Consider the following 26,307-nt stretch of genomic DNA (forward strand, 5'->3'; position numbering starts at 1 on the left):
ATGCCTTAAAAAGTTCTTTTTTAGCTAGGGATAATAAGAGGAATATTTACCCCATACATGTAGTAAGTTTTATTTAGCTATCTGAACATTGTTATTAAAAGTGATTATGATTATTACATGTATAATATTATCCACTGGAACAATAATGTTAATAGTTACATTTTCATTCTCAAATCTTTATTTATAGTTGTTGCATTTTAAGTGATATTAACAAATACAGTAAATTTATTTTTACACTTAGGTAGTGAAAGTGAGAGTGAGAATTCTAGTTAACTAGAACGAATAACGGTGATTCCATCACAGAAGAAGATTCTAAGAATATTCCGAAAGACATAAATTGATACAATTTGCTAAAAAAATTAAAATGAAAATAAAATTTGTGAATACGGTAATATTTGAAAACAGACAATTCGGATAGAATTAAATTCTCAATTGATTAAAGTACTTAGAATCTTATGGATGAAGATATAATTTTTATGGATCCTATGAAATTTCATTAAGAAGAAGAATTTTATAAAAAAATTATATTGATTCTTATCAATAAAAATATGATTATATACCTAAGAAAACAAGGACAGATAAAGTAAATGACCTTCTTGTAGCATAGTCTTTAGTATTCTTAATAGCTTTTAAAGAATATTTGTACTTCTCATGCAATTCTATGTTTTATATGTAAATTATGATGTAATAATTTTTTATAAAATAGTAAAATAATTGTAGGTAATTAAAATATTTTGACTTTGTTTTCTATATTTAATTTTTTTCATTTTTTTATATTATAAACTCTTTAATCAAGAGTAAGAGTTACAAGAAGATTTTCTAACGATTTACTACCCTAACCTATTTTTATTTACAAGTGTAAATTAATTTTTAAAATAAAAAATGAAATTATTATTTAACAAAGCTAAATTATAAATACCGGAAAGAAAAAGTTATTCAAGTAATAATATTTCATAATTTTTCTGTAATGAAACTGAATTCGTGAAAGAGAAAAGAATTAATGACAATTAAAATTAATTTTTAAAAAGAAAAATTAAACGCTTAAGTATTTTTAAATAGAAAAATAAAGTAGGTATTTGAAAACAGCCCACTTGAACTCTATTCTATTAATTTATAATATTTAATATTTGTTTGACACACTAGTAATTAATATATCTAAAATGATAATAATGATTTAACAGAATTAGTTGAATGAATATTGATCATAATAAATTGAATACACGCACACACATCAACAAATTTATATGAATTTTGAAAGCAATTAAATAAAGTATTAATACATTTAAAATTTGTCCTATTATTTTACAGCAAATAATGTATATTTTAATAACGCTTATTAAACATGTTCTGGCTTTATAATTAGTTAGAAAATGAATTTACATAAATATTGAAATGAAAAATAAAACAGTTGTCTGAGAAAGCAATTAAATAAAGTATTAATACATTTAAATAATGTTGTTCTGTTATTTTATAGTAATTAATGTATATTTGAATAGCACTGAATAAATGTGATCCGTTCTTCTTCTAACAACGTTCTTGGAATTTAAGATTAAATCATATTCATAAAAAGAGTGCTTCGATTTTTGGTAAGAATATTATAACAAGAGATATACATAATTATTGTTATTATAATAAGAAATATTTAACATTATTTTCAAGTGTTTAAAAAGTTAAAATTCAATTTAATAAAAAAAATACTAAATATGAGTTAATTTTTAGTTCAGCAGATGTAGAGAGAGTAATTAAACAGATAAGAAGAGATTAATTAATAGTTAAGTATCCGTTTATCTGAGAAGTGTGTTGGAAATGGTGGAAAAGGTGAAGGAGGGAATCATTTGTGCGAATATGTTGCAAGAAAAGGAGAAGAGGGTCACGAGGTTGTGTGATTTGTGAATGAAACCTCTCACACGTTACCCGCGCTCTTTCCCAACTCTTACAATCTTCTACTTTAACTCTTACATTCTCTCACCACTTCAATTCTTCTTCTTCTCTCTCTCTCTCTCACAGATTTCTAAACTCATTTCACCCTATCCTTGCTACTGCCATGGACCTCGTGGAGGTTCTCCCTCCCTGGGTTCCAGAAGATGACCTTCTCCTCAAAAACGCCGTTGAGGTACTCAATTCTGCCAAACCCTACTATCTCTTCATCCATTCAATTTCTACTCAATTATGCTATTCTTTGTCATGTCAATTTTCGCGCAATTGAGTAAATTGAATTGCAAGTTGACATAGAATTAAGTGATTGCTATTTGTTTCTTGCTTGCATTATTGTGGTTGGTTTGATTGTGTTTAATTTTGTATAGGCCGGTGCTTCGCTGGAATCGCTGGCGAGAGGAGCCGTTCGGTTCTCGCGGCGGTACTCCTTTAGGGAATTGCAAGATCGGTGGCTGTCTCTGCTCTACGACGGGGATGTTTCCACCAAGGCGGCCCTTGCCATGAGGAATTTGGAGCTGGCCAAGTCAGCTGCTACCGGTGGCGAAGGAAGTGGGAGTGGTGCGGGGGAGAAGAGGAAATTTCAAAGCAGTGGTGGTGTTGGGAAGAAGATTAAATTTCAAAGCGTTCGCAAGCAGTACTGCGCCATGCAGAAAAAATATCGCCGGCACCGCAGCAGCGTCATGTCTTCCAAGGTAAAGAACGGGGTGGTGGGGTGTGAGGGAAAAGAGAATGTGGTGGTGGATAGTAATTTAAATAGTGATGTTGTGAATAGTAGAGTAGTTGGTTATGAGAATTGCTTGGGGTCAGAGGAGGTAGAGGTAGGGCAATTGAGTGATTTGGTGAGGGATGTACCTCTGTGGAAAACGATTGAGGATGTTTGTTTGCCTGATGTGCCTGTTCATGTTAGTGTTGAGGGTAAAAGTTGTGGTTCTGAAGGGGGAGTGGATTTGAAAGATGAGTGTGGGAATGGTGGGTTGAAATTAAATGCTCCTGATGCTGAAAGTCTCGTGAACTTGGCAAATGAGGATGCAGTTCTCTCTGTGAATGTAGAGGGGAAGGAGGTAATGGCTATGGATAAGAATAAGGATAAGCCATGTTATGATAATGTTGATTCACTTCTGTCGAGTTCTTCTGGTGATGTTCGTGAATTGCAGAAGTTGGATGAGGAAGCAAAACTTTCTGTGCCTTGTGGGTATGCTTCTGATGGGCTGGGAATTGCAGCTAATCCATTAGGTGGCAGTTGTGATGATCAGCATTTAGTTTCTGATCCTAGAAACAATGCTGCATTGTCAGCTGTAGCAAAAAGTCCTCATCCTGAACACAGTGAGGGATTTATGATCTGTGTGTTGAATACTGAGCACCCTGATATCCCATGCAATGCTAATATGGATGTATCCGTTGTAATTCCTGAATTAGCAGCTCTGAAATCCCAACCAGTTGCTAAAGAGGTGGGTTTTTCAGAATCTGCTATGAGTAATCAAAGAAGAAATGAACCAGATGGAAGCCTGAAGAAAGAAGCCGTTCTTTCTCAGTCTTTTGCTGGTTCACAAACTGTTCGACAAGAAACGGTGCCTAATGTGAATTCAAGCTACAAACCTGTTGTTTTTGGACTGAAAAGTGAAAATCCTGGAAGAAACTCTATCTCTGCAGTTTGTAGACAGAATAACAATGTTGATGTCAACCCAAGTCATGGCAGATCAGTTCGTACGAATGTGATCGATCGACATCTGAAACAAGAGGTAATGTGTTGGTCCAAGGATGCCTTATATTGGAAAATTCATTGGGGAACTAATTATGATTTTACTTAAGAAAATTCCACTGAAGTTTTATCACATAAACAGGATATTGACGCACCAGCTACTGCACATGTTAAGGCTGAGGAAGATAAAGCTTTATCAAAATCAGAAGCAAAATCATTATCAGGAGGTAATATTGAAGATGATGATGTAGACTATAATGATGATGATTATGATGATGACGAACTTCCTAACTTTTCTGATGTCGAGACAATGGTATGCAGAATATGTTGCATTGAATGGTAATTGTTCCCCATATTTAGTTAAGTTATATCTCATATTCTTAATGTTGCCTGCTCAGATTCTTGAAATGGATTTGTCTCCAATGGATCAAGATCCAAATGCAAGGAGAGAAGGTAAATCATCTAAATCAAGATAAACCAAAAGTATCACACTTCTCTCTAATGCTTTTAATTTTAAAAGAGAAACCTTTTGCAAAAGGATCCCTACCCCCATGTGAGATCTAGGGAGGGTTAATTCTACAAAACTTTACCACTGTGAGTGGATGGGTTGTTTCAGTAACTAGAAGTCTAGAATATATGGTTAACCTGGTGATGAGGCAACAAGCCTCACTGTTGTTGCCTAGTTCACCCTCTGCTTAAGGCATTATATATTAGCTCAAAATTTGTTAAAAGTTGAAGTTAAATGGTTGAATTTTTAACGAAAAGGAAAATTGATTGTTTGTTTTTTATTTTTTTTCCCCATGATTTTGTTTATTATGAAATAAGCTTTCTGTGTATTAATAATGTGCCAGTTGGTCTCCGCTAAAGTTTCAAATCAAATACCAACAGTGGTGTTTAAAATATAGATTCAAATATTGTGCTCTGATGTTTTATTGCTAACGTTTTCCTCATTTGTTTTATCAATGTCTAGGCATCTTAATGATGGCTGTCTTCTAATATTGTAGTCTTTTGTTACAGTATTGAGATATCAACATGAAGAAAGTAGGAAGACCATCATGAGATTGGAGCAATGTGCTCAGTCCTCTATGGGAAGAGCCATTAGATCTCAGGGTGCTCTTGCAATAGTGTATGGGCGCATTCTGAAGGAATATATTAGAAAAAGCAAGGTGCAATTTTGAATTTGCATCTCTTGTTTTCCATTAAAATGTGGAATAATGAATTTTTTCCAATATTTTCTTCCTCCCAAGTCACCTCAATGAATCTTGTGAATTTTCCTTTTAAATATGTTTGATACCTTTTTAAGGAGTGTGTGCATGCTTTTGTTATTTCCAAACTATGATTTAATGTCTTGCATAGTTATGGTGTAGTTATCATTGCATAGCCATTAATGCTTAGCTCTGGTTATACGGGAAACAAAATAGAAACAGTCTAGCTCTCAATGGTCTTGTGAGTAGTGGATGTTCATATTTGTTCTAGCTGTCCATGGTTGTTGAATATTTTATTTCTATTAGTTGAGCCTTTTGTGGCTTCCAATGTTTTAACTTAATTTTGTGCAAAATCATTGAATTCTGTAGTGACATCTGCATCTCTGAAAAATTATTGACCCCTAGTAGAGTGAACTTTAATACATTGAATTGTCATGTCCACAGTATGCCTTAACAGTGAATATAAATTGTGATTTTTGGGTTTGCCTAATTTGGTACTGTTCATTTCCAGTAGTTTGTGATGTTTATTCCCAATATAAAATATGTTATTTTGCTCAGTCTGTAGAACCTCTCTCTATTTCACAGGTTATACTTGGCAGAGCAACAAATGATGTACATGTTGATATTGACTTGGGAAAAGAAGGGGAGGAGGCGGCTACAAAAATATCTAGAAGACAGGTAAATTTCTCAGAAGTTCTTGGTGCAAAATTTCCGCGCATGCTTGATTTTGCTGATGAAGTTGCTATTAATTTATTGAGAATTTGATGGTGTTCTTATGAATCTTTTGCTAATTGAATTAAATGTGTTACGATGATGTCTGAATCCGTATCATTTTCGTTAGACATGTGCCCCATTCAGAGCATGGACTAGAATAATATTTTCTTCATGGAGTAAATCCAGAAATTTTCAAGATCTTATTAATTTTAAATTTCCTCCACTGAATTTATATTAGTATGAATAATAAATTACAGGCTTTAATAAAGCTCGACGCAGATGGTTCTTTCATACTTAAAAATCTTGGCAAGAGATCTATCTTTTTGAATGGCAAAGAAATTGCTACAGGACAAGCGCGGGGTCTTGGTGCTAGTAGTGTGATCGAGGTAACTGTCTTTCCTTTCTATTTTAAACAACTTTTACATTAAAATGCTGCAATTTTGTTCTTTACCTTTGGAACATAATAATCTGTGGTGGATGAATTCCATGCAGATTAGAGGCATTTCACTCATCTTTGAGACCAATAATAGGTGCGTCAAGAGTTTTTTAGAAAATGTGAATGAAAAGATATGAAGATACAAGGAAGAGGGGGTTTGTTTGTAAGAACAGAAACGGCGTCGAAGTTCGAATGTTAAGGATTTTAGGGTAGCATTCGTATGCCAGCCAAAAATATAAGTTATACCAGCCAATATTTTATATTAATGTGTTGTAGATCGAAAGTTAGAAAGTGTACATACAGATAGAAGATGAAAAGGCCTCTCACAGTAGATATAGTATAATATGTAGTTTGGCTGCTGTGCAATGGGAACTGATTGTTATCTTGTATGTTTCTTATTTCCCATTTTGATGTAATAGGATTTTTTTAATGAGACGGACATCCCAGCCCCAAGTAGGAATAATCATCAATAAATAATTATTAAACAATGTTATTGTTTCCAACATTTTTAAAGCTCTCTCTCTATTTAATATAGGGTTTTCGATGCCACCTTATTGGGGCTGTTTTCCATGATCAATTCTAGAGTATTTCCTTTATTATTTTATAAACTTTTGTGTTGAAATTGGAGGACTGAACCTCCCATTTTATTAGTCATTGATTTATGGCATTATATCCTTTCACTGCTTAAAAAAATATCCCGGTTGATATGTTGGAATATCACATCTTTCAAGATAGGAGAAAAGGTTGAAGAAGAGCTTTTGGGGAATGACTCCATAAAAAACCATATGGTGGCACCCTGAAGGCTAGCCCTTGTTTTAAATAATCAACCAGCAAGTACTTCAGTGTTTGTAGCAGGTCGTTGCGTTGTATATCATTGCTCAAGTCATTGCATCTTCAAGACTAGAGATTGAATGCGTATCTATTAAAAGTAAGAGTATATAGTTGTATTAATGTCACTGTTTATATGTATAACGTGTTAGAGCACTATTATGGAAATTGCAGAGTTATTCTCTATTTATAAAATAGCTCGAGTGTATTGCAGAATGTATCATAAGCTAAAAAAGAGCAAACAATTTAAAACACTATTTTGTTGTAGAGTTCAATAGTTGAGAATGATGAATGTGAGAATGACAGAGTACTCACAGATACATAAAGTCCTCATTTTGATAAAGTCCTTCAAGTTCAAGATCCTTATCTCCAAATTCAACTCTAAAAAAGTGAGGAGTTTGAATGATATTTATATAATGTGCAATTATTTTATCATAAAACCAGAAAGCTCTAAAAAGACAATTAAAGAAATATTTATTTTAAATTTTAAAAAAATAATAATTAACTAAAAAACAAAACATACATGAAATAAAATACAATTTACAAAATAAAGTAAAATTATTTTTACTTGAAAACGTGCTACACATAACGATTTTAACCCAAAAAAAATACCCCAATATTACTTTGACGATGCTATTATTAAAAGTACATTGCAATGTGAAATGTTTATAATGAATTAATATATAATACATGCTATGGATGCTATTATTAAAAGTACATTGCAATGTGAAATGTTTATAATGAATTAATACATAATACATGCAATGGTATATGTACTGGTAGAGTCCGTATGACTGAGATCATGACTTGAGACTCAGTCCAAGTCAGCAGACACTACAAAAACCATTACGCCTAAGCATAATTAATGAGTCTAATCAACAATCAAACACTAGGTAATGCATTCCTAAGCATGATCCAACTTCCTAATTTGACCCAATAACAGAGGACCCATAATAATAATAGAATAGGCACAAATTCCAAAAATCAGGTACGTCATCATACGATATTAATAGCGTCAAGTGTCGAATATCGAATTCTCACTTGAACGTCAGAGTTCCTTTTGCAAGTATCATCCGAGTCTGGAGTTCATGAGGACGAGAGGTGGAGTAGCGAAAGAAAAGTAAGGAGCCTGCTTCGAGAGGAAGGATGGGAGAATTGACCGACCGACTAAGGAGTGTTCGAATCGTTCTCTTGGTCCCAATCCAATTCGAGAACATTACATATTTGTAAGGTCATGGATCTGGCCCGACTTTGGATCATTTATGATCATGCAACGATCCACATACTGGAAATGAGGAAAACGACACATGATGGAAGATCTTAATCAATCAACACTAACTACCCAATTAAAGTAGAATCATAACAAAAAGCGGTGGGGTTACGATTGACTCCATATATACTAGTCAATATCCTACAGAGAATGACAAATTACATATTAAATTACGAATACACTTGTTATTGACTATTTTAAATGTTTTATGGTTCAGGTCGCCCACTGAACTTGTCTAGAACAATATTCAAATATATATATATATGATGAGCATATATTTATTCACACACAATAGCCTTAATCATAGATTATTGGACTATAATAATAAATAAATCCATTGTTTTAATTAATACTCTTATAATTGGGTTTATTTGGGCCTTAACTATTATTATTGTTAATTTTGTGTTTTTAGAGTAAATTATCCGGAGGAAGCATCTACCTTTGTGAATGGGCCAAATATGCAAAAGTTCAAGTTGCTTCTTGAACCAAAACAGAAAAAATATTATGAGGAGAAGAAAGAGAAAATAAAAGCTACAAGATTCTAGAAACAGAATTGGAAGCAAATCTTTTGCAAAATAAAAAGAATTATGGAAAGATAGAAACTTGGAAACGGTTAACAAAATATAAACTACAATATTCTCTCAAGATCCTTGGAGCAGAAAAGCCTATAAAAGGACACAAGCATCAAGGAGATAAAGGGGAGAGCTTCATAGGGTTTTCTTAGTTTATTTTCTTCTTAGTAATTCTTTTGTTTTGCCTCCGCATGGAAGGCTAAACCTTTTTGGTTGATTCTTTTGTAATTCCCCATTGAGTTCTGAGGTTTTGTTCAATAAAAGTTTCGATTTTTAATTCTCTGTAGCAGTTGTTTTTATTGTCTAATCTCCTGGAAAACTGGTTTTTGTGAGAGGTTGTACTTGAACGCATGATTGAGAGTCTTCCTTATCTTAAACTTTGGTTTCTTAGTTAGTTCGCATTGTTCTAATTAATTTCTTGGGCGCATGATTCAAGGGAGAGGAGGTAAGCATTCCCATGGAGTATACGCATGGAACAAAGTGGGTATTGATTAAACTAGTAGACGCATGCTTTACTGGTGAGTTTCAGTTGAATCAGATCGGCGCATGTTCAATCTGGTTTAGCTCTGTTGGAGGATTGAGAAAAGATTAATCTTAGAGAACCTGTGAAGAATTCAATGGTAGAAGAACTTGGGATCAACCACTTTTTATTTGCTATTTTAATCTCTTTTATATTTTTTGCACAACTATCTCAAACCCTTTTTTATCTTTATTGTTATTGCTAACTTTTATTGCCTGCAGATAGTTTTAAACCCTGATCAATTGATTTTACTATTGGATTCGTTGGGAGACGACTTGGGGACATTTGTCCGTAATTATACTATCATCTCTCTAGTGTTAGACAAGTTTACGCTAGAATCATATTAATTTGACAGCAAAAACGACAGCTATCAATATATCACAAATTAATAATGAAGAAAGTTAACAATCTCATATTTTGTTTCAATATTTTTAATATTTTTATATTGTAATTATATAAAATACACGTATGCAGCAATATGATACACCATAGAATCACACCACAATATAATTACCAACATGTTGGTTTTCTTCAAATACATGTCATCATCAAGAGTAATATATTAACACTCCAATTTTCAACCATATCATTTGTTCAATTTTATGAATAATCGTCACAACCTAAATCTCAATTCCAACAAGTCTCTTACATATATAATATTCTTCATCCCAATCAAATCTTTTTTCACCTCTATCATATATATTTTTTACTTCTTTGATGATCCACCGACCCTATATAAATATTCAAGAATACAGAGAGAGATAATGTTATTTTAAAATAAAATAACATTATTATAAGCAAAATTTATAAATAATAAGATTTTAATTAATTATATCAATAATTTTAATTTACAAATATAAACAAGAAAAAAACAATTTGCTACTTAAATAACTACTTTTTATGTAAAAAAATTGATATCTACTTCAAAAATATCCAAACTGTAAATTTGGCAATAAAAAATCCAAGAAGCAAACAAAACCTAGAAAACTCCAAACTACGATTAAAGAAGAAGTACTATTTTCTTTCCACCTTTTTTTTCTTTTTCATATGCATTGGAGAAGCCATTCACCCAAAAGATCTCTGACACCATTTAGTGTTGGAAAAAAAAGTGAGTTAATGTTGAAAAAGAAGTCTTTAATCTCACCTCTTTCCTCCATCACCATTCTTTCAACTCAAACTCAAAATGCTGTCTCTCACACTCACTTTTCTAACACTCTCACTTTTCCTAACCTCATTGGTTACTGATTCAGCCACGCATTGGGACGACACGCAGCTTTTGAAGGAACTGAAGAACAACCTTAACGCTGCTTCCGTCACCCCAGGCTCCTGCATCTACTCATGGGACTTCTCCTTTGATCCCTGCGACAACCTCTTCAGTGACAAGTTCACCTGCGGCTTCAGGTGCGACGCCGTCGTTTCGGGAACCTCTCGACTCACCGAACTCACACTCGACCCCGCCGGTTACACCGGCACTCTCCCCGCCGCCTGGAACCTCCCCTACCTCCAAACTCTCGACGTCTCAAACAACTTCTTTTCGGGCCAAATCCCCGAGTCATTCTCCAACCTCACGCGGTTAACTCGACTCGGTTTATCCAAAAACTCCCTCACCGGAACCATACCCTCTTCCTTATCCTCCCTCTCAAACCTCCAAGAGCTTTACCTCGACAACAACAACCTCCAAGGACCAATCCCCGTTACTTTTAACGCCCTCACCAACCTTCAACGCCTCGAAATGCAGTCCAACAAGCTAAACGGCGTCGTTCCCAGTTTGAGCTCTCTGAAGAGTCTTTACTACTTGGACCTCAGCTTCAATTTTTTCGGCGGAGGGTTCCCCTCCGCGTTGCCCGAATCTCTGATTCAGATTTCAATGCGGAACAACAGCTTAAGCGGCGCGTTGGAACCCGAATCTCTGAGGAGCTTGAACTCCCTGCAAGTGGTGGATTTGAGTGGCAACGGGTTCAGCGGTGCCGTTCCGTTTGCTCTCTTCGAGCTTCCTTCGTTGCAGCAGGTGACGCTCTCGTTCAACAAGTTCTCGCAGGTGGAAGTGCCTTCTTACAGTTTGGAAATGCGAAGCGGGGTTATCGCCGTTGATCTGAGTGACAACGAGCTTGGGGGGTTTCTGCCGTTGTTCCCGGCGTTGATGCCGAGGCTTTCGTCTTTGTCGTTGGAGAACAACAAGTTCGTGGGAATGATTCCGACCCAGTACGCGTTGAAGACGGTTTTCCCCGAGGCTGGGATGGCTCCGTTCCAGAGGCTTCTGTTGGGAGGGAATTACTTGTTCGGAGCTATTCCGAGTGCTCTAATGGCGCTTCAACCGGGTTCTGCCATGGTGAGTCTTGTCGATAATTGCTTGTATAGGTGTCCTCTTTCTTTCTTCTTTTGTCAGGGAACCCAACAAAAGTCTTTTCAACAGTGTAAGAGATTTAGCCGCTTCATTCCCTAGATTATGCCTTTCATCTCCATTTTCATATCTCAACTTTCTCTTCTATCTTCATTCATTTCTTACACACTCAACTTTTTCCACCTTCTTCCTCCTTTTTTTTTTATTTGTAAAGTTTTCTCTATTCGTTTTAATTATGTTTTATCTACTTAACACCATGTTCTACTAAATATCTATTCCATCCAAACTTGTACAAATTATCGAATTAGTTAATTATAATTAATAATGCTATACAATTTATTTTATCACAAATAATGTATAAAATTAAGTGTTTATATTTGATACAATTATTTATAGCGTAGGGAATATGTTTTTATATTATTAATAGCTTCATAAATACATATATTTTGATGAACAATAAGTAGATATTTTGTTAATAGATTTCAGAATAAATATAAAATTTTAGTAATTAAATATGATGATAAGAAAGATATAAGTTTTCCACTTTTGAGTGTTGATTAATAAAATTAAAAAGGTGATTTAATGGTAAAGAATCTTGGGTTAGATATAGAAAGAATGGAAGTCGTATGGTGCAAGATTTTGTGTCTTTTATGACACTCGAACGTTGTAAGCATGTGACTGTGTCAGACAGAGAGATGCACGTTCGGGACATGCCCGAAATAATGCATGGAGTGGTCTGGCCCACTGTCAGATTGTGGTGGGCTCTATTTTGGGCTAACTGTCTGATGGTGTTTCCAGATTTTAATTTGGACCAAAGCCCAAATAGTAGTTCGGGCTTCATTTTCCCAGAGTTTTATCTAATACCAACAATAGATGATTCATTGGCCTCCCTGGTTTAAAGAGAGACAGAGAAAGAGTAAATAATTTCTCTGCTTAAAATTGCCATATACTTTTAACTTACCAAATATGATATAGAATCATTACCACTTAGGAATTGTTGAGAGAAATATATATTCCTTCTTCTAACCCAATGTTAGTTTGAGTTAACATGCAAAAATTGGAGTTTCATGGTACTTGAAAGATTCTTTAATGTAGTTATACATAATCATTTATTATAAATCATTGTTCCTCATATGATTTTTATTTTCGTATTATCAATTTTATAGTATCTATTATAATAGGTATGTGTTGAGTGAATTTTTTCATGAATTCTTTTACAGAAAAAAAGAATATTTTTTCCATAAGCTAAAATTAAACTTATGTATAAGATATAAATAAATAAAATGAAGAAACTACATAAGAATTTTTTTTATAAATTAACTCATATCATTCAATTTTAGTTTATGATGAAACCAATGTCAGTTTCTTTTCTTATTTTGTTCTCCTAAAGAGATGGGAATCCTAATATGTACTTTCTGTGTGGGTTCATTATTTATGGGTAAACATTTTATATTTTATCCTATTTATACAAAAAAAAAACTATTTTTCATTTAGTATACTAAATAATACGAAATATGAGATTTAATGATTGAAAATATGAAAAAGGTCATACACAAACAAACATGAAAGAAAAAAAAAATTAAATATTCATCATTTTTTTGAAGATAGTAAACTCAATATTAATTTATCATTGGACTAAGAGTAGCACATTTATTTCTATTTGTTGTCTTGTCTTGTTCATTGTTTGTATACAAAGTAATACACTACATATTTTGTTATGTCCATATTATTTATAATATTATATTAATTTATACTTATATATTTTTTATTTGTAGATATTGTAGAAGATATACTCACATAAAAAGTGGAACTTACTCATGAAAGTTAGAAATGTTTTAAGAGGTAATTTAATTATACCAATGTAAGGTAAATATAGAGTTTGTAAACCTTTTAGATAAAATAAAAGATTTATCCGATATTAACTCTTTAAGAGAGGTAAAATGGATGCAAGTTATGAGCTCATACACCCATACTTTAACTTTTAAATTACTTGAGCCGTGTTCTTCTTATTGTTGTGAAAGGAATTGGAGTATACATACTCTTTTATTGTCAAGAAACTCTTCAAAAATAGAAGAGAAAAATAAATTATCGTGTCATTTGAGCACTTTTTTCTCTTAAACAACGGTGACCTTCTTTAACCACTGATGCAACCTTATAATTAGTTCTATCTTTTGCTGGCAACCACTATATTCTCAACTCACCACCAACTGCCACCATGTTTCATCCACTCCTCGACACATCATCTTCACACACATGCACCAAATCAATGTCTCATGCTTTATCATTATATACTTTCTCTGCTCCAACAACTAATTAGCTTAAGTCACTCCACAAATCTTGTGTTGTTGACATTTGTAACAAGCTTCATTTATATTATATATGTTTCAACTTCAAAGGAAGTGATATGATTTTAAAGTTGAATGTTAGAGAGAAAGTCATGCCCAATAAAATATCAACTAGCTTTGTCAATTCCTATGACAAAGTAGAATATATATATATATATATATATATATATATATATATATATAACCATTAATTAAAATGATTCTTATACTAACTTCATAGGTAAAAGTTTGGTGCATATGTCCTATGTTCTAACTTAAGGGCCCATGATAAAAGAAAAAAAATTCTAATCAAATAAAATATAGATAATAGATTATTAATCATATGCTTATTTATAGAAACATAGATATAAAATGTTTGATTGTGTGAAATGTAGGTGCAAAGTATTGTCATTTTCATGAAGTGACATGAACACAAAGTTAACGTGCTTACTCAGCGTATCATAAAGTGGTTAGAGGTGAAAATGATACTAGACGATAAAGAAAGCAATTAGCTATATGTATATGATGTGAGGTTGCCACAGTATCTTCCAATAGTACTGCTAATTCTGGAGGTGGTGCAATAACATTCCAAACTGTTATATCATGCTATAAAATGTGTTATTGTGTGAGCTGTTGTAAGAGTATCATTCACTAGTTGAATACTTGATTTTTTTTTCGGTCGTTTTGTCCTACTTATTTTACTAATTCAAACTCTTTTAAAAATAAGAATAGTTACCACATTAGTCATCTAGTTGTATATTACTTTTTCTTTAATCATCTAGTTGTATTTACTTTTTTTTTTCAAATAAAACTCATGTTAGATAACATTTGTAAATAACATAAAACTAAAAAAAAAACACAAAAAAACATGGAATTAGATCAAACTCATAAAAAAAAAAAAATCCCAAAAATAATCTAAGAAATTACATTGAGACTTAAATTAAAAGAATAAAAAAATAAAGACAAGAATGCAAAAAAAAAACCTTCTATAATGCCTAACTCAAAAAAAAAAAAGACAAAAAAAAAATTATTGAATCCCAAAACTTCGATGGAGTCTTGTTTTCATTTAGAAACAATAATAAAATGATATGATATTGTTGCACATCAGTTATCATTATTTAAACATCTACCGCTGATTCTTTTACCCAAATTCATAATTTAAGAAAAAAAATTACAATTATTTTCGTAAAAAACCTAATTTGGTCCTTATTGTAAAATAATTCTTAAAATTGCAAATCATAACTTAATTTATTTATACAAATAATATTGGATTTGGAAGTGACATGCATGTGTGACATGCAATTAAACATACAAGTGTCTCTGTATAGTATCATTAAACCAAAAGTGGTGAATATCAGTAGCTGCTAAATGTTATAATCCCAGTCATTTTCCACTGAGAAGGCACAGCCTTTGAAACATCAAAATGGTTACAATGATGGGATATATAATTGTAAAATCATTATAATAAAAGAAGTTTCTGAGCAGGGAGAATCCAAATGGCTCATTCTCTCTTCTTTTTCAGTTCTTTTGATGAACCAAAGGCACATGCTTCTAAGGAACTAAGTCAGGGGAAATCCAAGTGGCCGTTAGAGGCACATGGCTGTCTTCAAAATGCTGCATGCAAAGCATCAATAATTCTTGCTTTTCAAATATCTCCAATGCCATTAACAAGAAAATAAATAAATTGAATAGGGTGTGATGTGAACTACTTTACTTCTGTGTAGAAAAGTAGAAAATATCACGCTGCTCATTCCATAAACCAACCAACACTTCATAAATACGAAGTCGTAAGCTGTCTCAGCCAAGTACTACCTATTCATAATTCTGAAGTATGGTAGCCATAATGTTCCTTCTCATTTTCTCATCTCTTACCTCAATTTTGGAGCCATGTCACGTGGTGGACAAAGAAGCATTACTAGAATTCAAGAGCAGGATCATCTCTGACCCTTCAAATCTGCTAGATTCGTGGACACCTTCCTCTGACTGCTGCCACAATTGGGAAGGCATCGCATGTGGTTCCACTGGCAGGGTCATCAACCTTACTAGAACAGGCGTTGTGTTCGACGTTGATGACATCCCTCTAGAAACTTACATGTCAGGAACACTATCTCCTTATCTTGGAAACTTGTCTAGTTTGCAAGTTTTGGACCTCAGCAATCTGAAGCACTTGCATGGTCCAATACCGCCAGAACTTGCCGAGTTATCCCACTTGAGAAAACTTTTTCTCTATTCAAATGAGTTCTCAGGTGGTGTACCAGCATCTTTTGAAAAGCTTTCACGGCTTCAGAGTTTGTACCTCGATAACAACCAGTTGTTTGGTAATGTTCCTTTTTCTGTCTTTGCCTCCTTGAAGTCTCTTTCAGAACTTGGTCTATCTGGGAACAAGCTTTCTGGGGGGATTCCTTCTTCCATTGGAAGAATGGCATTTCTCACTAGGCTTCACCTTCATCAAAACAATTTTCATGGAAGCATTCCTTCTAGCATTGGAAATCTTGTAAACCTCAAGGACTTGGATTTCTCTTATAATCAGATTAGTGGAAGAATCCCAGAGTCAATTGGGAGACTTTCACAGTTGGTTTTTCTTGATCTGATGCATAATAATTTCTCAGGAAACCTCCCTTTTTCTATTGGGGATTTAAGTTCTCTTAAGTTTTGCAGTTTAGCAGAGAACAAGCTAACAGGCGTTTTGCCTTATTCCATTGGAAAACTCCGCAATGTGCAAAGGGTAATCCTCGAGAACAATAAACTCACTGGGAAGTTACCTTCCACCATTGGGCATCTAGCTAGTTTAACTGATTTATTTCTCGCAAACAATGAATTCAGTGGCAAAATTCCACCTTCCTTTGGCCATTTAATCAACCTGCAAACACTGGATTTGTCAAGAAACCAACTTTGTGGTCCACTTCCCCCTCAACTTGCTAAACTACAGAGTTTGCAAACTTTAGACTTGTCATTCAACCCATTAGAACTAGCCAAAGTACCCAATTGGGTTTCCAAGTTGAGAGTTTTTCAGTTGAAATTGGCCAAGACGGGGATCAAAGGCCAACTTCCAAAGTGGCTTGCATATTCATCAGTGTCAACCCTTGATTTGTCAAGCAATGCATTAACGGGGAAACTGCCATGGTGGATTGGAAACATGACTCGCCTGTCCTTCCTGAACCTCTCAAACAACGACTTTCATTCGTCAATCCCAGAGGCATTCAAGGGACTTTCTTCTCTGATGGACCTTGACCTCCATTCCAATAAGCTCACAGGGTCTCTAAGAGTGGTGTTTGAGAAAGAGGTTCAATTTTCACTAGGCCATTTCAACTCCCTCGACCTATCTAACAACAAGTTTTGTGGTCCCATTGACGACAACATTGGGCAAAAGGCCTCAATGAGTTCAATCATATATCTTGCATTGTCACACAACCCTTTGGGAGGATCTATACCAAAGTCAATTGGGAAACTGAGAGAATTGGAAATTCTGGACCTTGAAGACTGTGAACTCTCGGGGAATATACCTGAAGAGCTTGGCGATGCTGAAACGTTAACAAAGATTAATCTTTCAAAGAACAAATTAAGTGGCAATATACCAGAGAAGGTCCTAAATTTGAAGAAGCTTGAAGAGTTCGATGTGTCAAGGAACAGACTCAGAGGGAGGATCCCTCCACATAAGGCCATGTTTCCTATTTCAGCTTTTGTGGGTAATCGTGGATTGTGTGGACCACCACTTCCTCCTTGTAAACTTAGTTATAGATAAACGCACTATCAACATAGTATTTTGTCTCAGACAAAATTTTAAGCATAGAATTAGAGATTTTCACTCTTATGTTCAGAATTACTAATAGCTTAATAAGTTTTACCCGCTACAGTTTTTCCTTGACACTTAGTCCATTAATATAGAGCAGTATGCAAGGTGCTGTCAATTAGTATGTTCTTCTCCTCTTCAAGTTATAGTTATGGATTATGGAAGTCTGTTACTGGAAAACTCCCACTATTTTGGTATTCTGGTAATAAAATCTATAGGCATTACTTAACATAATCAATTCACTCTTTCGTAATTTATTTCTTTGACATGATAATAAATGAGTTTAACAATATGGTATGAAATACATCAATAGAAATTAAATGAGTTTAATTTTGTAATTTATTTTTTTAAAAATTGTTAAATGTTACTTTCAAATTTATCCTTGCGTATTAAAAAATTGTAATAATGAAATGAGTTATTTTTTAAAAAAAATAAACAACTTTTACCTGTTTCGTAAATTTAAAAATTAAAATTAGAAAATAAATATATATTAAATATAAATAGATATAATTTAAAAATTATAATTAGAAAAAAAATTATTCAACAAATTAAATAAAAAAAACTTCAAATAATTTCTTAAAATATTAAACATACATTATAAAATTAGAAAATAAGTTATATAAATAAAATGCGATATTTTTTATTATTAAAAATCCTATAGTAATGAAAAATAAAATAAAAATACTTAAAAAAAATATAACGTAACAATAGAAAATAATTTCATAAAAAACTATTATAAAATAAATTACTAACTCATAAACAAATAATTATAAAAAAAATAATAATATAAACGCAACAACAAATTAAATAGAAAGAGAATTTCAATTTTTTTTTAAATATTAAATATATACTATAAAATTAGAAAATAAATCACATCTTATATAAATAAAAAAATACTGTTTTTTAATATTAAAAACCTTTGCAGATTAATGGGGTAAATTCGAAAATAACACATACTGATGTGATTTTCCCTCTACATCTTTTTATTTTGAGAAAAGAGGATATTTACTGTTCACAGGTATATCCTCTCCTCTTCTTTCCTGCAAAAACCCTGAATCCAAATTACTGATATCATCTCACTTATTTCCTTGTGAACAGTACATCCATAGAAACAAACATAGCCTATTTGGATTCTATGAAATTTTGTAGATTTCTGCAATTAAATTAAAATACCATTGGAGAAAATAGACTTTGACGCTACATAAAAATATTTTTTTAAAATCATTTTCTAGTTTTAATATGAATCCATATTTTTTCTTATTTTAAATAGTTTAAGCTTTTAAATTTTCATTTTATTTATCAAATTTAATTACTTTTCTACTAAGTAAATTTAACTGATTTTAATATACTAGTTCATTTTTTATTAACAAAACTTAGAAAAATGTGATCTTTTTGAACAATTGTTAATTCACATATGCAATATATTAAATTTATTTCTATTGGCGAATTCAATAAGTTTGAAGCTCAATTATTATAATTATCCCTGGTCAGATTTAATTGATTGTAAATTGTAATATAAATCTAAACTTATTATTGTGGTCGGAGACTTTATTGAAAGCCTTTCTCGTTATTGGAACTTTGTTCTAATGTTAATAAATTTTGGACAATTAAATATGCTTTAAATAGAGGGTGAAATTATCTTATTTATGATTATTAACTTAATAATAAAATAATAATTGTTGTATATTTGTATCCTTCAATTGTACTTTGTATTTAGAATGGACTTAGGATCTTTTCAAAGGAATGATAAATATATGTTTACTTGAGTCTTAAAATGGCAAAATACATTATTTTTCCACTAAGATACCAAGAATCGGTAAGGTTGGCAAAATACAGGGCCATTATTTTTCTTTTTCTCTTAGAATCTGCATAGTTGATAAATGTTCTATCACTGAAATCATTATTGTAAACAAATTCACAACCAATTTTTTTTAATAATGTTTCTTTGACACTTTAAAAAAAAATACATTCATTCACATTCCACTTTAATAACATAATAATATATATTAGAATTCAAATTAAAAATAAAAAACATTATTATTTAGAGATGTCAAGTAATTTTTTTTTTAATATGATGGGTATTAGATTATCATCAAATTATTTTTTAAAATCTTGCCTGAAATGTATGAACAAAAAGAGAGTCAATATGGGGTTTTCATTGGCTCAAGAACTCTCTGGCTCCAAATTTTGATCTGAAACGATGAAAGTTATTTTGGTTCGAATTATTTAGTTAAATCGAGTTCAACTCAAACAAATAAATCTATTTTTTTTTTGGAAAAATATATGTTTATTCTCTTAAAATTATTTTTAAATTAATTTTTTTAAATACATACATTTTTTACTGGCAAAATCTGTCGTTACCTACCAGTATATATATATGATTCAATTCATTTCACATACAAGTGGAATTACTCGTTTTATTTTTTTAATATTGTAATCAAATCAAGAAGAATTACATTAAAATTTAGATTGTAATCAAATAAAGAAGAATCACATTGAAATATTAAAAAAATATTAAATAAAATTAATTTAAAAATAATAAATAATTAGTTATTATATGAATTAAATTACATATATTTTATAAAGTAAAAAATTATTAATATCTAAAGTAGTATTTATTGTTAATAAAGATTTATAAACTAGTTTTTAAATTAATATTTAATATTAACTATTAAAATTAAAAAATTTATTTGTTTTAATATTTTAAAAATTATTTGAATATATAAAATATGAAATAATTAGTATTTAAAATCTTATAACTAATTTTAAATATTAACTTAAAAAATAGTTTATAAATTTTTATTGATAATAAATTTATTTTAGATGTCAATAATTTTTTAGTTTATAAAATAATATATAATTTTATTAATATATTAATTAATTATTTTTATCTAAAATTAATGTTTTATTGTTATTTAATTAGTTTTTTTTTTAGTGAAATGAATATAAAGATATGTAAATTGAAAATTGAAGACAACGAAAAAAATTAATTTAATTATATATATAATATAATGTCATTGTTAATACCTATTTTATGATTGTTCAGAAATAAAAATGATCGCTATGCATATTATTATTCTAATATATAGTATTAAATGGTAATATTGGAAATTTTAACACATTTTCACATAAATACTTTATGAGGCTGCGCATTTAGGTTAAGAAGAATAAGCTTTAAAGAATAATAAGGTAAAGAGGAATAACAAAGGATACGAGTTTAACTTGAATGAACCCATATTTTACAATTCATTATAAATTACCACGTATAATAATTATTTATTGATACAATTAATTATTTTAAAATTTGAATAAATATTTTTAATTTTATTTATTTATTTTATTTTAATTTAATATGACAAATGATTGTTTTCAACAATTAACTATGCCATAATTTTTAATTAAAAATTAGAATGACTTATTATGATATTATATTTCTTAAATTTTTTTTATTATAATCATATAATAATAATAATGTATAAATAATAATAATAATAATAATAATAAATAAAAACTTTATACGAATTGTAATAATTTTAATTTTAATAATAATACTAATAATGTTTAACCCAAAACAAAATACATTCGTAAAAAAATAATATAAAAGAATCACAAAAAATAAATCTTATTTGTACTTAAAAATAGTTATTTTAAATTTAAATTTAAATTTCTCATAAAATTTAAAAATTTAAAAAGTTAAGTTTCAGAAATAATAATAATAATAATAAATAATAGTACAATTAACTTGATTCACTTAAATAAAAAAATTTAATTGTTGAAATAGTAAAAAATATACAAATAGCGAAAATTTACATGTTTAAATTCAGATAGTAATAATTATGATTAATATTTTCTTACAGTTAATAATAATATAATTATTATGATTTTAATTTTTGAAAGTTAAATTTCAATTCCATAGTTGATTTATTAATTTATATTTATCTTCTGAAATTTAAATAGTATTATTTCTATAATTATTATTTTTATTTCTAAAATAAAATATTAAAATAATTAAGATTTTTTTTTTTGCTTTTAACTTTGAATTTTAAAATTTCAATATAACTTTAATTTTTTGTATATTTTAGATAATGGATTGTAAATTATGTTAAAACTTTAAGTATTAATTTTTATATAATGTTGTGTTTTGACGTGTGAAGTTTTAAATTTTAAATCAAAATTATAGATTTCAAAATTTCAATTTAAAAATAAAACAACAAATAAATAATAATACTAATAAAATATATAAGGGTAGTTTTTTTATTAAAAAAACAAATATAATAAACACATGATAAACATGGATAATAAAAATAACATTTAAAATTTAAAATCATAAGAACAACAATAAATTTGGATTTTTTTTCTTAATTTGTAACATCTTAAAAGAAAATCAATTTTCTTACAAAAGTTATATTAGAAAGATACGAAAAATATAACGTCTCATTTTTTTTAGCAATCATACTATTAGATATAATATTTCATTATCATTTATATTTTTTCTAATACACATTAAGTAATAGTTTTTTAAAATTTACCAAGTTATAAAATATTTCATTTTATTTAAAAAATATCAATTTCATAATTGTTATTACATATGTTTAATCCTGTATATAATTACTAAAAATCAATTAAACGGTGTCCGTTTAAATACAGTGATAAATACTTCAGTGTTACATATATATTTTATTAATGAGCATTTAGTGTTGATATTTTATTATTTATTATTCTTAATGTATAAAAGGAGGTTGGATAATGGTGATGGTGGTGGTGGTGGTGGTGGTGGAGAGGGTAGAGAGAGTTGAGAGTGATAAAGCAGAAGGAAAAGTAAGATTAGGGAGTTCTAAGGTTTATTTATTATTTATTATTTATTGTTGGGGCAAAGAAAGAGGCACATTTCAGCCCTCATTCAATGATGCTTTAACCAACTCACCATCCTCCACCCTCTCTCTCTTTCTCTTTCTCTTTCAATTTCATCCTTCTTCTCTTCCCTCTCTTCTCTCTCAGGTAACCACTGCAACCCTCCCCTTCAATGTTTTTGTTTTTTTCAGGAATCTTTTTGTCAAAATTAATAAAGCAATTGTTGTTCCATAGTTTAAGGTTGCAATGGAGTGTTTGGAAGCAGTGTTGAAGAGCAGTTTCAGGAAAGACATGTCCCTCAAACTCAGCCCCCAAGCGTTCCCGGAGGACCTTAACATGCAAAACGTCACCGCTTGCGACGACTTCTTCGTCGACGACCTCCTCGACTTTTCGCTCCTCGAAAACGAAGAACCCGACCAACACAAACACAACCACCACTCAACCTCTGTCTCCCCCCACAACAGCAACCACGACAGTTACAATTGCAACCCCTCCTTTAACGACAATTTCAATACCGAACTCACTCTTCCGGTACTTCTTCCCTACCCATTTCGCGTTGCTAACTTTTTCGTTCCTTTTTTCACCAAAGTCGTCATTTTTACAGGCGGAGGAAGTTGCGGACTTGGAATGGGTATCTCATTTCATCGAAGATTCTTTCTCCAAATATTCTCTTTCTTTCCCCGCAACCGTCTCACAGAGCCTCGCTGAGAAACCGCCGGAACCGGGAAACGCCGGTTTCACTTTTAAAACCCTCGTTCCGGCAAAGCCTAGAAGCAAGCGAACCAGAACCGGTGTTCGGGTTTGGCCACTCAGGTCACCCTCGTCTTTCACCGACACGTCGTCTCCCTCCAGCCCTTTGTTAATTTGCGCCGCTGCGTCTAAAGACCACCACCCGGAGGATAAGAGGGCAAAGAAACGGGCCGCGCCGGACGGTGGCGCGGCGAGACGGTGCAGCCATTGCGGCGTTCAGAAAACTCCTCAGTGGCGAACTGGGCCGCTCGGGGCAAAGACCTTGTGCAATGCGTGTGGAGTTCGGTACAAGTCGGGTCGGTTATTACCCGAATATAGACCCGCGTGTAGTCCTACTTTCTCGAGCGAGTTGCACTCGAACCACCACCGGAAGGTTCTGGAGATGCGGCAGAAGAAGGAGGCGGAGCCTGGACCGGACACCGGTTCGCCACCGTCGGTTCCCGGTTTTTGATTATTATTTATTTTTTGTATTTTTTTATGAGACTAGATAGGAAGAGGTTGAACCAATGGACCCGGTTGAGTGGGGCCCTGAGTTAGTGTCTATATTTTTTTTCTCCTTTTAATTTTAACCTTGGTTGGGTGCGGTAGGTAGGTGTTAATGTTAGCTGTTAGACATTAAATTATGTTATTATTGATATTGATTTGGATATTGAGTTTAATTTATAGTCTGTTTTTTTTCATGTTGTAATGTGTGTTATGTAATGCGTGGTTGTGGGTGAGTTTGAAAGTGAGAAGTGTTGGTTGGAAAACATGTACTTAATGAATGGAAAGAGCGAAGAAGTGGTTAAAGGGTGTACTGAAATAGAATCATGTGGAAGTTGCACGCAAGATGGTGGAAGGGCTCATGAAGTGAACCTTTCGCCATCACTCCCAACAAAACAATTGTGCTTCGAGCTACTACTTCCAAACCTTTTCATTTGGACTTTTCCGATTAACTAGATTTTGGTGCTGCCTAATCAACGGGGCACACCCTCTGACAGGTGAATTTTCCTATTTTCTTTTTTATATTGCATTCTTCTCACCACCTATCTTTATCCTTTCTTCACCTCCAAAATCTATTATCTTTTTACCTTTTTTTGTGTGGCCTTGGTTGGACAAGAAAATCTAAAAGAAACAACCTTATTTTGATTTTGAAGTTTCCTTTACCACCATGTTTGGACAAAGGAGAAATAGAACTTAGGTTTTATCTGCGACATTGTAAAGTTATTCTGTAATTTTAATTATTGGTGTTATGAAAAGGAAAGAAGGTTATAGGTGTGATGGATCCCACATAACAATCTTATCTTGCACCTAATTAAGCAAGGTAACAATGGAGTGAAGTTTTTGTTTTGGCAAAATGAGAAGAAAATGGAGTATACTAGAATCGAAAGTTTTAGTATTCTTACTCGGGCCAAGTATCTCTAGGGCCCCATCACTGTGATAACTGTGTCTATGCTTCTTTCAATCATCTTTCACAACTCAAGTCAACTAAAAATGTGTTTTTTAATACGAGATTATATTACTTTCCAAATGATAAATTATTAGTTTAGAATATCTCCGACATAAGCAACTCATGACATGTTTCATACATTGGATTCAATAAAAAAAAATTCTAAAACACTTCAAAAAAACTCTAAATTATATATATAATTTAGATTCTAGTATTATCCATAATAATATTTACTGTTCCAATGAATAAAATAATATTTTCATTTTCTAAAGTTGAGTTCTTTGAAATTATTTCGAAAATCATATAAGCAGCTTTGAAGTATCATATTCTTCGTTTCTCAACTATCATTTTTTATTAATTTTTGTAGTCCTCAAAATAATAAATTTGTGCAAGTAATTTTTAAAATATTGAATACTTGTTAGTTTTTCTTCTGTATCACTCCTACATTTAGGGACTAATTTTACAATTTTTTCATGAAAGATGAATTATGATTCATAATATGTTATTTATGTATTTTTCTTGAGAGGCCATTTGAGGTAAAGAGAAATTATTTAAAATGATAAATCATTAGGGTATCTTCAATATAAACTGCTTACATGATATGTTTCATTCGGATTTAATTGAAGAAATTCTAAAACACTTCAAACAACTCACAATTTTACATATACATATATAATTTATACTTTATTATTGTACATAAAATATTTATTGTTTCAATGAATAAAATAATATCTTTTATTTTTAAAGTCGAGTGTTTAAAATTACTTCGAAAATCATCTAAAGAAGAATAGTTTAAGCAACTTTGAAATGTCAAATGTTAGTTTCTCATCTATTAACTTTTAGTGATAAACAAAAATTGTCATTAACTGTCAATAGTTTGTTGGTAAAAATATAATGGATTTTGACCTACATATATTGTTAGTCAACTTTAAGGAATCAAATTATGACACTTAATCAAGTATTAATGTAATTTCACTAATTCTTTTCATGAAAATGTCTTATAAGCGAAGAATGTAGAATAAAACACAAAATTCAATAAAAAAAATTAATTAAAAATAGAAAATGAGATAAAAACATTTTTGACTTTTTTTCGTATACAAAGATTTGCGAAAAAAGTAAAATTATATATAATAAAATATATATTTATAATCGATTATGAATATATACTTTATTATATATATATTTATATTTTTATGTTATTAATTTATTAATATTTATATTATAATAAAATAAATATAATTAATTATATAATAATTATTATTATTATTAAAATAATAAAAAATATTAATAAACATATATAAAATAATAATTAAAATAAATAATAAATTTATGAAATAACAACTATAATAAATAATTAAAAGAATTATAAAGAATAAATAAAACTAAATAATAGTAATAATAATAAAATTAAAATTATTAATTAATTATAACATTATTATTTTTTATTTAGTTAAAATTAATTTATAATAATATAAATAAATTAATTATTATATATTATTTTATAATTTTAAAAATTTATTAATCTATCATATCATTCACAAATTTTAAAAACTTTTCTTTCATTTTTATTATATTTTTCTTAATTAAGATAATTTCACGTTGTTCACACTTTTTCTTTAAATTTATTTTTTAATTCAAACAAA

At 30.8% G+C, this 26,307-nt stretch overlaps 4 protein-coding genes across 5 annotated transcripts; all 4 read left to right on the plus strand.

The window, feature by feature from the left end:
• The first annotated feature begins 1,731 nt into the window (after nt 1-1,731).
• Nucleotides 1,732-6,477, plus strand: LOC137808433 (uncharacterized). The gene is made up of 8 exons (XM_068609538.2): nt 1,732-2,113; nt 2,304-3,674; nt 3,777-3,947; nt 4,033-4,087; nt 4,652-4,800; nt 5,425-5,517; nt 5,811-5,939; nt 6,046-6,477. Exons 1-8 carry the CDS (start codon nt 2,045-2,047, stop codon nt 6,124-6,126), a joined length of 2,118 nt encoding a protein of 705 aa, XP_068465639.2. The 5' UTR covers nt 1,732-2,044; the 3' UTR covers nt 6,127-6,477.
• A 3,518-nt stretch (nt 6,478-9,995) lies between these two features.
• Nucleotides 9,996-14,401, plus strand: LOC137808434 (Leucine-rich repeat (LRR) family protein). Of its 2 annotated transcripts, XM_068609541.2 has the most exons (2): nt 10,200-11,508; nt 14,240-14,401. In XM_068609541.2, the coding sequence occupies exons 1-2, from the start codon at nt 10,363-10,365 to the stop codon at nt 14,267-14,269; spliced, it is 1,176 nt and encodes a 391-aa protein (XP_068465642.1). In that variant the 5' UTR covers nt 10,200-10,362; the 3' UTR covers nt 14,270-14,401. The 2 variants fall into 2 exon arrangements, with proteins under 2 accessions (XP_068465640.1, XP_068465642.1); XM_068609539.2 differs by lacking the exon at nt 14,240-14,401 and having other exon boundaries at nt 9,996-11,673.
• A 914-nt stretch (nt 14,402-15,315) lies between these two features.
• LOC137808435 (uncharacterized) lies at nt 15,316-17,802 on the plus strand. Its single transcript, XM_068609542.2, has one exon. The coding sequence runs from the start codon at nt 15,676-15,678 to the stop codon at nt 17,584-17,586; it is 1,911 nt and encodes a 636-aa protein (XP_068465643.1). The 5' UTR covers nt 15,316-15,675; the 3' UTR covers nt 17,587-17,802.
• Nucleotides 17,803-22,393: 4,591 nt separating this feature from the next.
• Nucleotides 22,394-23,915, plus strand: LOC137808436 (GATA transcription factor 5). Its single transcript, XM_068609543.2, has 3 exons — nt 22,394-22,632; nt 22,720-23,016; nt 23,090-23,915. The coding sequence occupies exons 2-3, from the start codon at nt 22,732-22,734 to the stop codon at nt 23,684-23,686; spliced, it is 882 nt and encodes a 293-aa protein (XP_068465644.2). The 5' UTR covers nt 22,394-22,632; nt 22,720-22,731; the 3' UTR covers nt 23,687-23,915.
• The last annotated feature ends 2,392 nt before the right edge of the window (nt 23,916-26,307 follow it).

This window comes from Phaseolus vulgaris, chromosome 3, assembly GCF_051622355.1.
Source record: "Phaseolus vulgaris cultivar YP4 chromosome 3, ASM5162235v1, whole genome shotgun sequence".
NCBI lineage: Eukaryota > Viridiplantae > Streptophyta > Magnoliopsida > Fabales > Fabaceae > Phaseolus > Phaseolus vulgaris.

Coding starts and splice junctions, on each gene's coding strand:
- LOC137808433 (XM_068609538.2), top strand. CDS start 2,045: ATGGACCTCGTGGAGGTTCTCCCTCCCTGGGTTCCAGAAGATGACCTT. Junction 4,801..5,424: donor AATATATTAGAAAAAGCAAG/GTGCAATTTTGA, acceptor TCTATTTCACAG/GTTATACTTGGCAGAGCAAC. Junction 5,940..6,045: donor GTGCTAGTAGTGTGATCGAG/GTAACTGTCTTT, acceptor AATTCCATGCAG/ATTAGAGGCATTTCACTCAT.
- LOC137808434 (XM_068609539.2), top strand. CDS start 10,363: ATGCTGTCTCTCACACTCACTTTTCTAACACTCTCACTTTTCCTAACC.
- LOC137808435 (XM_068609542.2), top strand. CDS start 15,676: ATGGTAGCCATAATGTTCCTTCTCATTTTCTCATCTCTTACCTCAATT.
- LOC137808436 (XM_068609543.2), top strand. CDS start 22,732: ATGGAGTGTTTGGAAGCAGTGTTGAAGAGCAGTTTCAGGAAAGACATG. Junction 23,017..23,089: donor ATACCGAACTCACTCTTCCG/GTACTTCTTCCC, acceptor TCATTTTTACAG/GCGGAGGAAGTTGCGGACTT.